This window comes from Budorcas taxicolor, chromosome 23 (genome assembly GCF_023091745.1).
Source record: "Budorcas taxicolor isolate Tak-1 chromosome 23, Takin1.1, whole genome shotgun sequence".
Lineage (NCBI taxonomy): Eukaryota > Metazoa > Chordata > Mammalia > Artiodactyla > Bovidae > Budorcas > Budorcas taxicolor.
Window position 1 is genome coordinate 9,204,177 of NC_068932.1, and position 12,650 is coordinate 9,216,826.

General features: G+C 35.3%; 1 protein-coding gene across 2 annotated transcripts in view; it reads left to right on the top strand.

Moving 5' to 3' along the window:
* The window catches only part of MINPP1 (multiple inositol-polyphosphate phosphatase 1), a 54,055-nt gene that overhangs the window by 5,617 nt on the left and 35,788 nt on the right, over positions 1 to 12,650 (top strand). For both annotated transcript variants that reach the window (XM_052660985.1, XM_052660984.1), the window contains exons 3-4: positions 2,024 to 2,121; positions 6,606 to 6,739. In XM_052660985.1, the coding sequence (XP_052516945.1) occupies positions 2,024 to 2,121; positions 6,606 to 6,739 (232 nt within the window). The remainder of the gene's footprint in view (positions 1 to 2,023; positions 2,122 to 6,605; positions 6,740 to 12,650) is intronic.

Genomic DNA, 12,650 nt, shown 5'->3' on the forward strand with positions numbered 1-12,650 from the left:
GTAACTGTTGTTATGAATTGAGCATTTAAGTCATCCCATGCCGGATTTTAATGTTTATATTTATGTACCTAAATGGAATATAATTTGCAGATTTTTAAACTTCTAGGAATGATGTCAAACTATGATATCAGTCTGAAATCTGATTTTAATTCAACTTTGTATTTTTTTATTTAATGCATGTAATTCTAGTTCTACATTTACACTTATGTATAGGATTGCATTATATAACTACCAGTATCTAGCCATTATTCTGTTAGTGGACATTTAAGATTAAGGTTTTTGTTTTTTTTTAACTGTTTCTAGTCTCTGAATTGACAAGGATTTTTGTGTTTTGGACTTCTCTGGTGGATCATTGGTAAAGAATCTGCCTGTCAATGTAGGAAACATGAGTTTGATCCCTGGGTCGGGAAGATCCCCTGGAGAAGGAAATGGCAACCTTCTCCAGTGTTCTTGCTTGGGGAATCCCATGGACAGAAGAGCCTGGTGGGATATGGTCTGTGGGGTTACAGAAGAGTAAGACACAACTTAGCAACTGAAAACAACAACAAATTTGTGTTTTACTGATTGGGTGAGAGCAACTTTTTGGAGGCAGTATTAGCATAATGGTTAAAATCATGGGTTCTGGAATTGAACTGTTTGCGTTTGATTCTTGACTGTGTTATATTTTTGAATAACTCTCTGATCTTTATACATCACAAGTTCCTTAATAACTATGTCATGGTTTCTTTCTGTGTAAAACAGATATAGGAATTGTACCTGCCTCATAGGATTATTGGAAGGATTATATTAGATTTATTCATGCAAAGCATTAACACAGTACCTGGCACAGAGTAGCTGCTCAAAAATACGTTAGCTATTTAAATACCTTTTCTTTTTTTACATAGAAAGGTGAAGTTGAATGTATTTTTTGTAGTTTATTCTTATTTAGAATGTAGCTGCGTAATTTTTTTTTTAATTGTGTTATTTCAAAAATATATATGATACATTTTTAGGTCAATACTAGTTAAAAGTTATTTACCCCATCATTAAGTTTTACTGGTCAGAGAGGCTGAAGCTAATACAGTCCAGATTCTTTGTATAGGAAATTACTTTTCTACTGAAGTTTTTCATAGTTTTTAACTCTTTCAAATAATGCAACAGTGAACATCCTTATAGTCTGCTTTTTGCACTTGAGAGTTTATAAGATAAATATAGGTAGACTTATTGGATTAAGGAGCATGAATATTTTACATCTTGACGTATACTACCAAATTGTTCTCTGAAAGTGTAGGAAAACTTATATCAGCAATATATGAGAATGCTCATTTCCCCTAATTCAGCCAATAGTGGATATTATTAGTCATTTTGATTAACGAAAGATGATAGCTAGCTTTATTTTGTGTTTCTTTGGTTACTTGTAAGGTTGAACATCCTTTCATATGCTTATTAGTTATTTCATTCCTACTGTGAATTGCCTCTTTATAAACCTTGGCCATGTTCTGTTGGATTATTCTGTTTTTTCTCATTGAACATGGGTAGCCTTTATGTGTTATAGATATATTAATTATATATTCTTTACTGTTGCTTAACAAAAGGGTAAATGTTTTTCCTATTTTGCGTTGAGATCCAGGGAGCCTAGAATGAGTTACCCAAGATAATTAGTGGCAGAGTCAGGTCTCATAGTATGATTTTTCCCTCTTTCTCTCCTTCTTGACCCTTTGTTTCACCTTCCTCCTAACTCCTCACTTACTCTGCCCTTTTTCTTCTCTGTTTTTTTATATCCTTCTCTGTACTTTCTTCTTAATAGTTAAAGTAAATTGTTGTGTAGTTTAAAGAACTGTTCAATAAATGTCCCTTGTTATTGCTAATTTTCAAGTTGGGGATTAAAACCTTTTATAACTTTATCTCCCCTCTTCCAACCCTCTAGAATTAACAGAATCAGACTATGTTTTATGTAGTAAGTCCTTGACATTCTGTAGATATTCAGCCTTTGGAAAACTGCATAAAATAGTAACCCACATATTTTACTCTTTTTTTTTCTCAGATTTAATTCAGGTAGCTTTTTTCACCTGTTCCTTTGACCTGGCAATTAAAGGTGTTAAATCTCCTTGGTGTGATGTTTTTGACATAGATGATGCAAAGGTATGTATTACTTTTGGAGTTTCTTTGCCTTCTTTGCATGGTTTTCATTGTTATTTGAAGCAGCTTTTCAAAAAAGAGTAGGGGACATTAAGTGTCTTGGACTATCTCATAATTTTCTTAACAAAGATTAATTGTTCAGATAGGACCTGTCTGTTTGTAAATAGTTTGTGTTCATAAAACTCTGGGAAACATTCTTCATTGTGATTTGATTTCTAGATCCACCCGTTTAAAAACCTACTTAACCCATCAGCAAATTTTACTGCTGTAAAGGATTGTAGAGCTAATATAATCCAAATTCTTCTTTTTATAGGGTGAATGGATTTCCAAAGTTCAGAGAGGATGAATGGATTTCCAATACCTATTCGTTTATAAAATTTTCATAACATATTGAGTTCTGTGCTCTATCTGGTGATGGCAGTAATTCATCTACAGTTTCTGCCTGCCTAGTTGGTATTCCCTTTCTTTCCTCTTCATTCATATGGCTTCTTTGTAGAAGCCAAACTATTTTTGGAGCTGTTCCAGTGTATATCTGGAACCTATCTGGAAACCTGTCTTTAGGCTTCTTCCCACATCTTTTTTTTCCTCATTTTGTACTCTCTTTCTTAAATGATTATTTTATTTTCTTAAGTCTTTAGAATTCATGATACTATATTTAATTATAGTTTTCATCTGCTCTGTAGAATTTCTAGGGTGAGGGGGCTTTTTTTCTGGCTGTTTTATCTGTGTAGCTGTCTTGTTTTTAATTTATATGTTTGTATAGACACTAGCACTTTTTAAATTACTCATCTTTGCAATGAGTTCAGCTTTTACTTCTCAAGTGGCCAATAGGGATGAGCCTGTTGGTTCAGAGATAAGTAGTGTTCCTTACAATTTAAAATGTTTTTCTCTGAGATTCTTTGCAGAACACTTCATGTAGAGGTGGATGGTCAGTATGTTTCCTGTAATGGTGTTACAGACTGTCCAGGGAGGCTCCTGTTAGACGTCATTGTTTCGAGCCAGGATTGCTGGATTTGCGTCCGCAAGTTACCATGTGCTTCGAGGATCTGTCTTCTGCTGGTTTTATCTGAGGTGTTGTGTTTGATCTTTACTGCATTTGGCAGTCCGTCCTCATTTATGGTGGTGGCTCAGGGTACAGAGGATTTCTAATCTCTTTGAAAGGAGCATTTGCCTTTCTCTTTCTGATTCTTGTTTTTTAGAGTGATTTCTGAGAGAAGAGAGCAGATATATCTTTATATTTTCTAGTTAAGAGCACGTTCAGTTTTTCATTATAAAATATGTTTGGCATAGTCACCAGTAGTTATCCTTACCAAATTAAGGAAATTTCTGTTTCTTGTCTACTAAAACTTTCTATTTGTTTATTGTTTTTAAAATTAAGGACGTGCTGAATTTCTGGCATCTAGGAAGATGATTATTTTTTCTTCTTTAATCTTCTAGCATAGTTAATTACATTAGTACATTTTCTAGTATTGAATTGTGCTTGTATTCCTTTTTTCTTATGATAGATTCTTTTATTGACTGATTTTTCTCCTAGTTAATGTTATGTTTCTTATTTCTTCATGTATTTCTAGTAATTATTAGATAATGGACACTGTGAATGTTACAGTGTTGAATACCTGGATTTTGTCTTTTAAGTGTTGAATTTTATTTTCTTCTGCAGTTAAGTTACTTGTGGATCAGTTTAATCCTCTTGAAGCTTCATTCTTCCTGAGTTTCATACTCTAGACCTGACCTTAAAAAACTCCGACACAAGAATTTACTTATACACGTCTTTACTATTAAAATATGACCCTTTGGCGTCCAGATTGAAATTCTGGATCTCTTGGTGTCTGTGGAAACTCTCTATTTAAGGTGCTTGGAACGTGAATATCTCCTAGCCTTGTGCTAGCTCTGCAATTGATCAGCTTACAAATCCCATAACATTAGCAACATAATCAAGGGGATTCCCCCCGCCCCCCCCCCCACCGCCATGATTTTTGGAGTTCTTTTTCTGCGTAGCTTCTTCTTCTCTTCTCTAACCTGCTAATTCCGGTCACTTCAGACTTAGTAAACTCTGAGCACCGACTCCTTGACTCAGCAAGATGCTGCATTCTGCCCGACATTCTTTTCCCTGTGTCAGTTTCAGAGTGCCTCTTCTTTTCATTTCTGATACTATTTTTGTTTCATTTCTTGAAAAGATTTGGCAAAACTTTGTCTAATTCTTTTTATTTTCACTAAACAAACTTTTACTTTGTCCTTTTGTTAACTTCTTTATTTAATTACCTCTTTAGCAACCCACTCCAGTATTCTTGCCTGGAGAATCCCGTGGACAGAGGAGCCTTGTAGGCTAGAGTCCACGGGATCGCAGAGAGTTGGACATGACTGAGCAATTTCACTTTGGCTTTTAGTATTTGTTGAGCTTTGTTTTTAGTGCATGGCACTGGCCTGTCCTTGCTCTTGCTTTTAAACTTACAGCTAGCACTTAATTTCTTTAGGGACTTTTCTGGGAAGAATGGCTCATAACAGCTATATAGTCTTCTCTTGTACCTCTTTTGGATTGCACCTTTTTATCCTCTACTTTTGGTGTTAGACCAAATGATACGTGAATACAAGTTTTCACATTCAGATAAAGGCTACCTGAATCACCGACTCCAAGTTAAGAGCTCTCCACAGAAAATCTACCATTCTTGTCAGTTTGATGTGTACTTCTCAATCTTTTAACGTATGTGTGTATTTTGGTAGTAAATGGTATTGTACTGTATTTATTCTACTTTTTTCCTTTAACAAATGTCTTTTACAAAAATACAGAAATTCACACAAAAATTGGCATTTATTGAACAGTGTCTGTGTGCTAAGGGCATTTTTGAGGACTTTGCACAGTTCTGAGGAGGTGTTGGAACTCTGAGCAGATAATGCAGTAAATCTCAGCTAAATTATGGAATGTGTCCAAGATTTCAAAACTCCAAATGAAAGAGACCCAGCATTTTAAATAGATCTCTGAAAGGCATAAGGCTCCAAACATTGAAAATAACTGCATAAATTATAGCTTTCGATTACTTCTCAGGAAAATGAAAAAAGAAGATTAATATATTCCACTACTAGTCCACACTTAAGATGTCAGCAGGACTGGTCTCCTCTGAGAGCTGTAAGAGAAGGATCTGTTCCAGGCCTTTCTCACTGTCTCACATATGACCATCTTCTATACGTATCTGTGCCCCATCCTTCCCTTCATCTTGCTCTTCTCTCTTTACCAACAATAGTTAAACAACATACACTGGGCTACATAAAAAAAGTCCAGTAGGGTAAGAATACTCTGGCCATGACAGGTTCAGAAATGCCTGATATTGCCGCATCACACTAAAATGGGCTTCCCAGGTGGCTCAGTGGTAAAAAATCCACCTGCCAGTGCAGGAGCCGCAGGAGACACAGGTTTGATCCCTAGGTAGAGAAGATCCCCTGAAAGATGAAATGGCATCTTCAGTATTCTTGCTGAGATAATCCCATGGACAGAGGAGCTTGGTGGGCTACAGTCCCAGGGTCACAAAGAGTCCGACATGACCGAGCAGCTGAGCATGCTTGCACACTTTAACAGTAGTTAGTGGTCTGATTTGCCTGTGGTGAGGCCAACAAGTATTTATTATTCTTAACCAGCTCTTCTCATTCAGCATTATGTCTTGGAGATCTTTCCACATCAGTTCATGTAGATCTATAAATAATCCTATAGTATCCATAGTATGTGTATATTATAGTTTAATTATCTACCTCTTAATGAAGTTTAGGTATTTCCAGGATTTTTTTTTTTTGGTTCCTATAAGCATTGCTATTCTAAGATATTCTTGTACGTTGTCTCTCATGTTCCTCTGTGATTATTATAATAAATGGAATTACTAGGTCTTAGAGATGTGTGTCTTTTGCCAGTTTGTCCTTTAGAATGTTTTAATATATTAATACATTCCTTCTAATACCAATTTTCCATAATCTTGGTCTACTTTTTTTGCTATTTTTATTACTGTTTTTGGTTACTTGAACCAAAGTAACTCATTTTCTATCTGGTTTCTACCTTCCTAAAATTCTTTAAAATTCCTGACTCACTGTGAGCAACTTTCTGTGCTATAATGAATATTTTTCTATGTATGTTTTCTTTTTTCTGTATCTATCTTTGCTATCATCTTAATATAATTTTAGAGGAGAAGGGAGCATGTACCTGTCTTTATCCCACTCTCCTGAACTGTCAAGGATGCTGGGATTGTTGGCTGTGAATATCACTGACTTGCTCTTGCATGTCAGTCTCTACATTCCCATTCAGGTTTGTGTCTCAGCATAAATCTCTGGGTCTCACCCTTAAATACTTGAAATGGTAAATAAAAACTTTGTAACTGCTAAGATTCTCCTGTGCTTTTTGTAGAATAGTGATTAAACAATGTAACCTTTTATGAGAGATCATTATTAAATCAGAAAATCTGTTATAGTAATAAAAATGTAATGATTTTTGAAATGTTTATTTTTAGGTTTTAGAATATTTAAATGATCTGAAACAATATTGGAAAAGAGGATATGGATATACTATTAACAGTCGATCCAGCTGCACCCTGTTTCAGGATATCTTTCAGCACTTGGACAAAGCAGTTAAACAGAAACAATGGTAAAAACTTTTAAAAACTTTTAAAAACAGGATTAAAGCCCAGTTAAGCTTCTGGAAAATGTTTTATAATGGGTGATTCTTAAAAGTAGATTTTGCTTTTATGTTTTTAGAAAATAATTATACTTACAAAAGAATTAGATGACCTATGTAAGTTATAAAGCATGTACACCCTCCATTCAACCCAAGAACTGGAACATTAGTAATAATTTGCATTTGTCTATTTATGTACTTCTCTGTGATTTCATTTTCCACTCTCCCCTGGCCCTATTTACTTCCTATCCCCTTTGCAGACTATTCCCCATTTGGTTCATATTATTCCATAGTCTCTGTAAAATTTTTTTTATTATGAATGTATCCGTGCCCAAATGACATGCTTAGTTTTGCTTGGAGACATATGCTTACTGTGTTTTGGGATTGTTTCTTTCCCCCTCCAACATTACATTTATAATATTTATCATCTTACATATACTATAGTTTATTCGTTTTTACTAGAGTACAGTATTCAGTAATGTTCATTATTCAGTAAATAAATACCATAGTTTATATCATCTTGTCACTGAGCGTTTGGGTAGTTTCTAATTTTTGCTATATTTTAAATAGTAAAATTGTACATGATTTCTGGTTAGAATTTTTCTAAGTTTTTATTTTAAATGAGAATTTCTCATCAAAAAGTCTCTTTAACATTCATACATCTCAAAGTTTAAAAATACTTTTCATAATTTGAACCTTTGATAGAATCTAAACTGTTTGACAAATATGACTCCATGAAAGCTTTTATATTCACAGTTGGAAATGAAAATTTTTTCGTAAAAGATTGTGACAGAAAGACTGAAGATGGTACATTTGATTGAGTTTGTGGTACTAAGTTTTATATACATACAGATATAGAGAGAAATTGTGTGTGTGTGTGTGGGTGACTTTAGTTTGTGATATTTCCTTGGGTTAGATGGGAGTTAGGGAAGAAAACCAGGTTTAGTATACGTGGTTCCTAATTCATGATTTATGATGATGGTTCCACTTAAAAGTTTTTGACTTTATGATGGCGCAAAAATGATACACATTCAGTAGAAGCTGTACTTTTCCCAGGCTGGCTATCTGCAGTATGATGCTCTCTCATCCTGCTGGGCGTCGGCAGTCTGCTGGAGCTCTGTCAGCTGCATCTCCGTCAGTAATGCAGTCACAAGCCAAACACTGCCAGTATTCTTAGAACCATTTCAGACCCATACAGCCATGCTGTATTTCACTTTCAGTACAGTGTTTAATGTGAAATATTCAGCACTTTATTATAAAGTAGGCGTTGTCTTAGGTAATTCTGCTCAACTGTAGGCTAATGTTAGCATTTTGAACACATTTAAAGTAGGGTAGATTTGAGCAAATTCCAGGAAATAGCAGGACAGGGAAGCCTGGGGTGCTGCGGTTCATGGAGTCACAAAGAGTCAGACACGACTGAGCAATTGAACAACAGCCAAAGGTTAAGCTATGCTGTTGGGTAGGTTTCTGACTGGATGTTTTCAGTTTAATGAAGTGTTTATTGAGATGTAACCCCACCATAAGTGGAGAAAGAGCTGTACTTAGTTTCTGCAACCAAACACTTTTTTGGCAGCAGAAACAAAATAGTCAAGGCAAGTTCCCTCTTTCAGATCGGTATTAATTTCTTTCCTACTTGGTTTTATGAATGTTTTAAAACCCTTAAACTTTATGAAATAACAGATCTTTGCTGTTTTTTATTAATGTTTATCTCATTGATGAATGTGAGGTATGGCAAACTTAAAATTGTGTCTGAAAGATTCGTAAATAACTTCTGCAAAATTTGCTGTTAAAACTTGTTACCAGATTCCAAGCTTAAGTAAGAAATTTATCGTTGGTATTTTAAAAAATGAGTGTTTCTGTACACTGAAAACTACAAAGCATTACAGAGAGAAATTAAAGATAACCCAGATAAATCCAGAGATATACTATCTTTATAGATTGGAAGATTCAGATTGATCATCTGTAGACTGACTGCAGTCCCTGTCATAACTGCAGTGCATCTCTCTGTAGAAACTGAGAAGCTTATCCTAAAATCTATGCAGAAATGCGGAGGATCTAGAAGAGCTAAAACAACTTTGAAAAAGCAAAAGGACTTAATACACGCCTGGCTTTAAACCTCATTATAAAGTCGTAGCCATAGACAAATGGATCAATATAATCAAGTCAAGAAACACATTCTGATATATATATGCTCAGTTTTTTGCACAGATGCCAAGGGAATGTATTGGTGTCCTTTCAACAAATGGTGCTGGAACAGTTGCATACCCATATGTTAAAAAAAATGACACTCAGACCCTTCCCCACACAATACAGAAAAATGGATTATAGAGTTGTATAAAATCTACAATTAGAAAACTTCTAGAAGAAAATGTAGAATCAAGCAGCAAGGATATATTGTGCAGCACAGGAAAACATAGCCATTATTTTGTAATAATTTAGAGTATAATCTTTAAAAATATTGAATCACTGTTATACACTTGAAACTAGTATAGTTGTACTATAATTTTTAAAAAGAAACAAACAAAATGTAGGATCAATGACCTGGATTTAAAAGCTATAACTATGAAACTCTTAACAAGAAAACATAGTAGTAAGTCTTCACCATCTTGGATTAGGCAATGATTGCTAGGATACAGAAACAAATGCATAATCCATTTTAAAAAATTGAAATGAACTTCATCAAAATTAAAAATCTTTGTGCTTCAAAAAGCACTGTTTGGAAACTGAGAAGACAGGCAACAGACTTGGAGAAAATAGTTGCAAACCATATACATGGGATTAAGGATTTGAATCCAAAATATATTAAAAAATTTATATCTCACTGATAAGGTGACACATAATCCAGTTTTGAAAAGGGGCAAAAATCTGAACAGATACTTTACTAAAGAAAGATATATGGATGGCAAATAAGCATGTGAAAAGATACTAATAAACTATTTGATAATATCATTAGATATTAAAATCACAATGCTGCTGCTGCTAAGTCGCTTCAGTTGTGTCCAACTCTGTGCGACCCCATAGATGGCAGCCCACCAGGCTCCCCCTTCCCTGGGATTCTCCAGGCAAGAACACTGGAGTGGGTTGCCATTTCCTTCTCCAATGCATGAAAATGAAAAGTGAAAGTGAAGTCACTCAGTCATGTCCGACTCTTAGCAACCCCATGGACTGCAGTCTACCAGGCTCCTCCATCCATGTTATTTTCCAGGCAAGTATACTGGAGTGGGTTGCCATTGCCTTCTCCAAAATCACAATGAAATACCACTAATACCCCTAAGTTGGCTGTAAAATAAGAGAAAAAATATATATTTTGGTCTCTGCCCCAGGTTCTTGACATTGGGCTCCTGAAACCATTGTACTGTCTCAGGTGGTAAGAGCATCTTTTGTTCTAATGAGATGACTGGATGGCTCCAGGATGATGGCTGTTAACTGGAACTAACAAGCCGTGATTAGAAGCTTGGGATTTTCAGCCTCATCCTCCCCCTTCCCCCAAACACCACCACCATTCCCCACAGTTCTCTTGAGAAGGGAGAAGGGCTGGAAATGGAGTTAATGATCAGTGATGCCTGCGAGGTTCACAGGACTTCTGGGGTGGTGAACAAGTAGAGGAACTGAGAAAGAGGCATGTCTGGAGAGGGCATGGGAGCTCTGTGCTCCTTCCCGCTTACCTTTCCCTGTACACCTTTTCCATCTGGATGTTCATCTGCGTCTTTTATCATACCCTTTTATAGTAAACTGGTAAGTGCAAGTAAGTATTTTCCGGACTTCTGTGAGCCACTCTAGCAAATTAAACCTGAGGGGATCATGAGAGCCTTCTATCTGTAGCCATATCGGATAGAAGCTGTGGGTGACCTAGGTGAAGACCTACTACTTAGAGTTGGCACCTGAAGTAGGGGGCAGTCTCGTGGGACTGAGCCCGTAGCCTGTGGGAGATAACGCGTAGAACAGCCATCTGGTGTCACGGAGTATTGCCTAGTGTGGGAAAAACCCTGCACATACGGTAACCAGAAGGGTCAGAAACATTAGGAATGTGAGAGGAAACGAGAAACATAGGAGGAAAGGACTAAAAGTATTTTTCCTATTCACTGGCTAAAATAAGAAAAAAAATTTTTTAATTTTTCTGAAGTGTTGATAAGATGTGGAGCAATTGGAAACCTTATGCATTTTTGGTGGGAAAGTAAAATTGTTTAAGAAGAATCTTTTTGAACATACACCTTATATGTGATTTATATTAAAATGAAATTCCAGGTTTAATTTATTTTGTTATGCTTTGCTTATCTTACCCACAAGTAAAGTATAGCGGGGAAAAAAAATTGCAATGGACTGACTATTCCATTATGTTAGGTAATAGCTAGTTATGTTTTTTTATCTACTCAGACGCTAATGAGACTAATTTTCATGTCATGGATGTGTTGTTGAATGAGATGCAGTAATAGAGAAGCCATGGGATGTAGTAGGCAGACGCTTAGATTTGGTTTTGAGTCCTGGTTCTACTTTATTGATGCTGCAGATCCCTCACTTCTGAAAAGGAGAATTATTGTCCTCACAGGGTTGTTAATCAAGTGAGATAATTTCTATTAAAACACTTAGTATAATGTAGGATACAGATATGGTATTGTTACTCTATGTGAGAGCTCTCTGGTCAAAACATGTCCTTAATATCTTTGTCATTCACATACCTTTTCTCCCCCTGCCGCCATGATTATTCAAATATTAGAAACAAATACTTTCTAGTACTTAACCGCTTCAGATTTTTGTGTTCTTGAGCTCATTCCTTAAATTAATTCCCTTTCCATCAGCAAGATAGAGAACATTTTTACTCCTTTTGAAGGATTACTCTTGTATTTGTGAATTGAAAAGAAGGTTCATTCAACAGTATTTTAAACATCTACTGTGATATGTGTCAGGCAGTATCCTATGAGCTGGACAAAGTCATTGCACTTGTGACTGTTAACAATATAGAGAAAATAGAAATGTATAAAAAAGCCATGGGTTGTGATATAGCTATTTATGTAAGATTGTAAAATAGTATGGTTATTCCCTCGTGGTTCAGTTGGGAAAGAATCTGCCTACAATGCAGGAGACTGGGTAAAACAGTATAAAAGTTAAAGGAAGGAGAATCTGACCTTGTAAGACAAAATTTTTTTGGCCACTGCCTCCTTTTCTAGCTAAGGAAAGAAAGTCAGCACTTATTGTGAAGAAACTGGCAGATACTTTTCAGGTACGGTTTTCTCTATACTAAAAGACTGATTAGGGATTTTAAAATTTGTTTAACTGTATCAAGATGAAATCTTAAACAGGTAAAGGGGAAAAATTGAATTTAGAGACTTCTGTCAGATTGCTTTCCAGAAAACAGAGTGATACTAACCAATTTTATTAGCAGTGCCAAAATTTAGGATACTTCTCAAGAAAACCAATATATGCTCAGTACAGAGAGAATAATAGGTTTTAAAACCCCAAAACTGATAGACTTTGTTTTTTAGAGCACTTTTAGGTTTACAACAAAAATGGGTGGAAATACAAAGTTCCCATAATCTATCCCTTCCCTCACAGACATAGCCTCCTCCCCTACTAATTTCACACACCAGTGTGGTATAATAATAATGTTTTAACAGAATATTTAATATTTATATTTTTTATGAACTGTTTTATCAAAATATTATTTTTACTTCATGACTTTTTTGAATTTGCATTTAGAGTTTATACTGTGTGTTTATATATGTATTTGTATACATATATAGAGAAACAATATTTATCCTTAATATTATCTGAAGAAATGTCTTCACTCATTTCTAGAGTTCTGAGGCTATTTTTGCTTTCTCCATCCCTCCTCCACCCCATATTGAGATGGTACTGTGTACACAGGTTGTGATCTTTTTTTGTT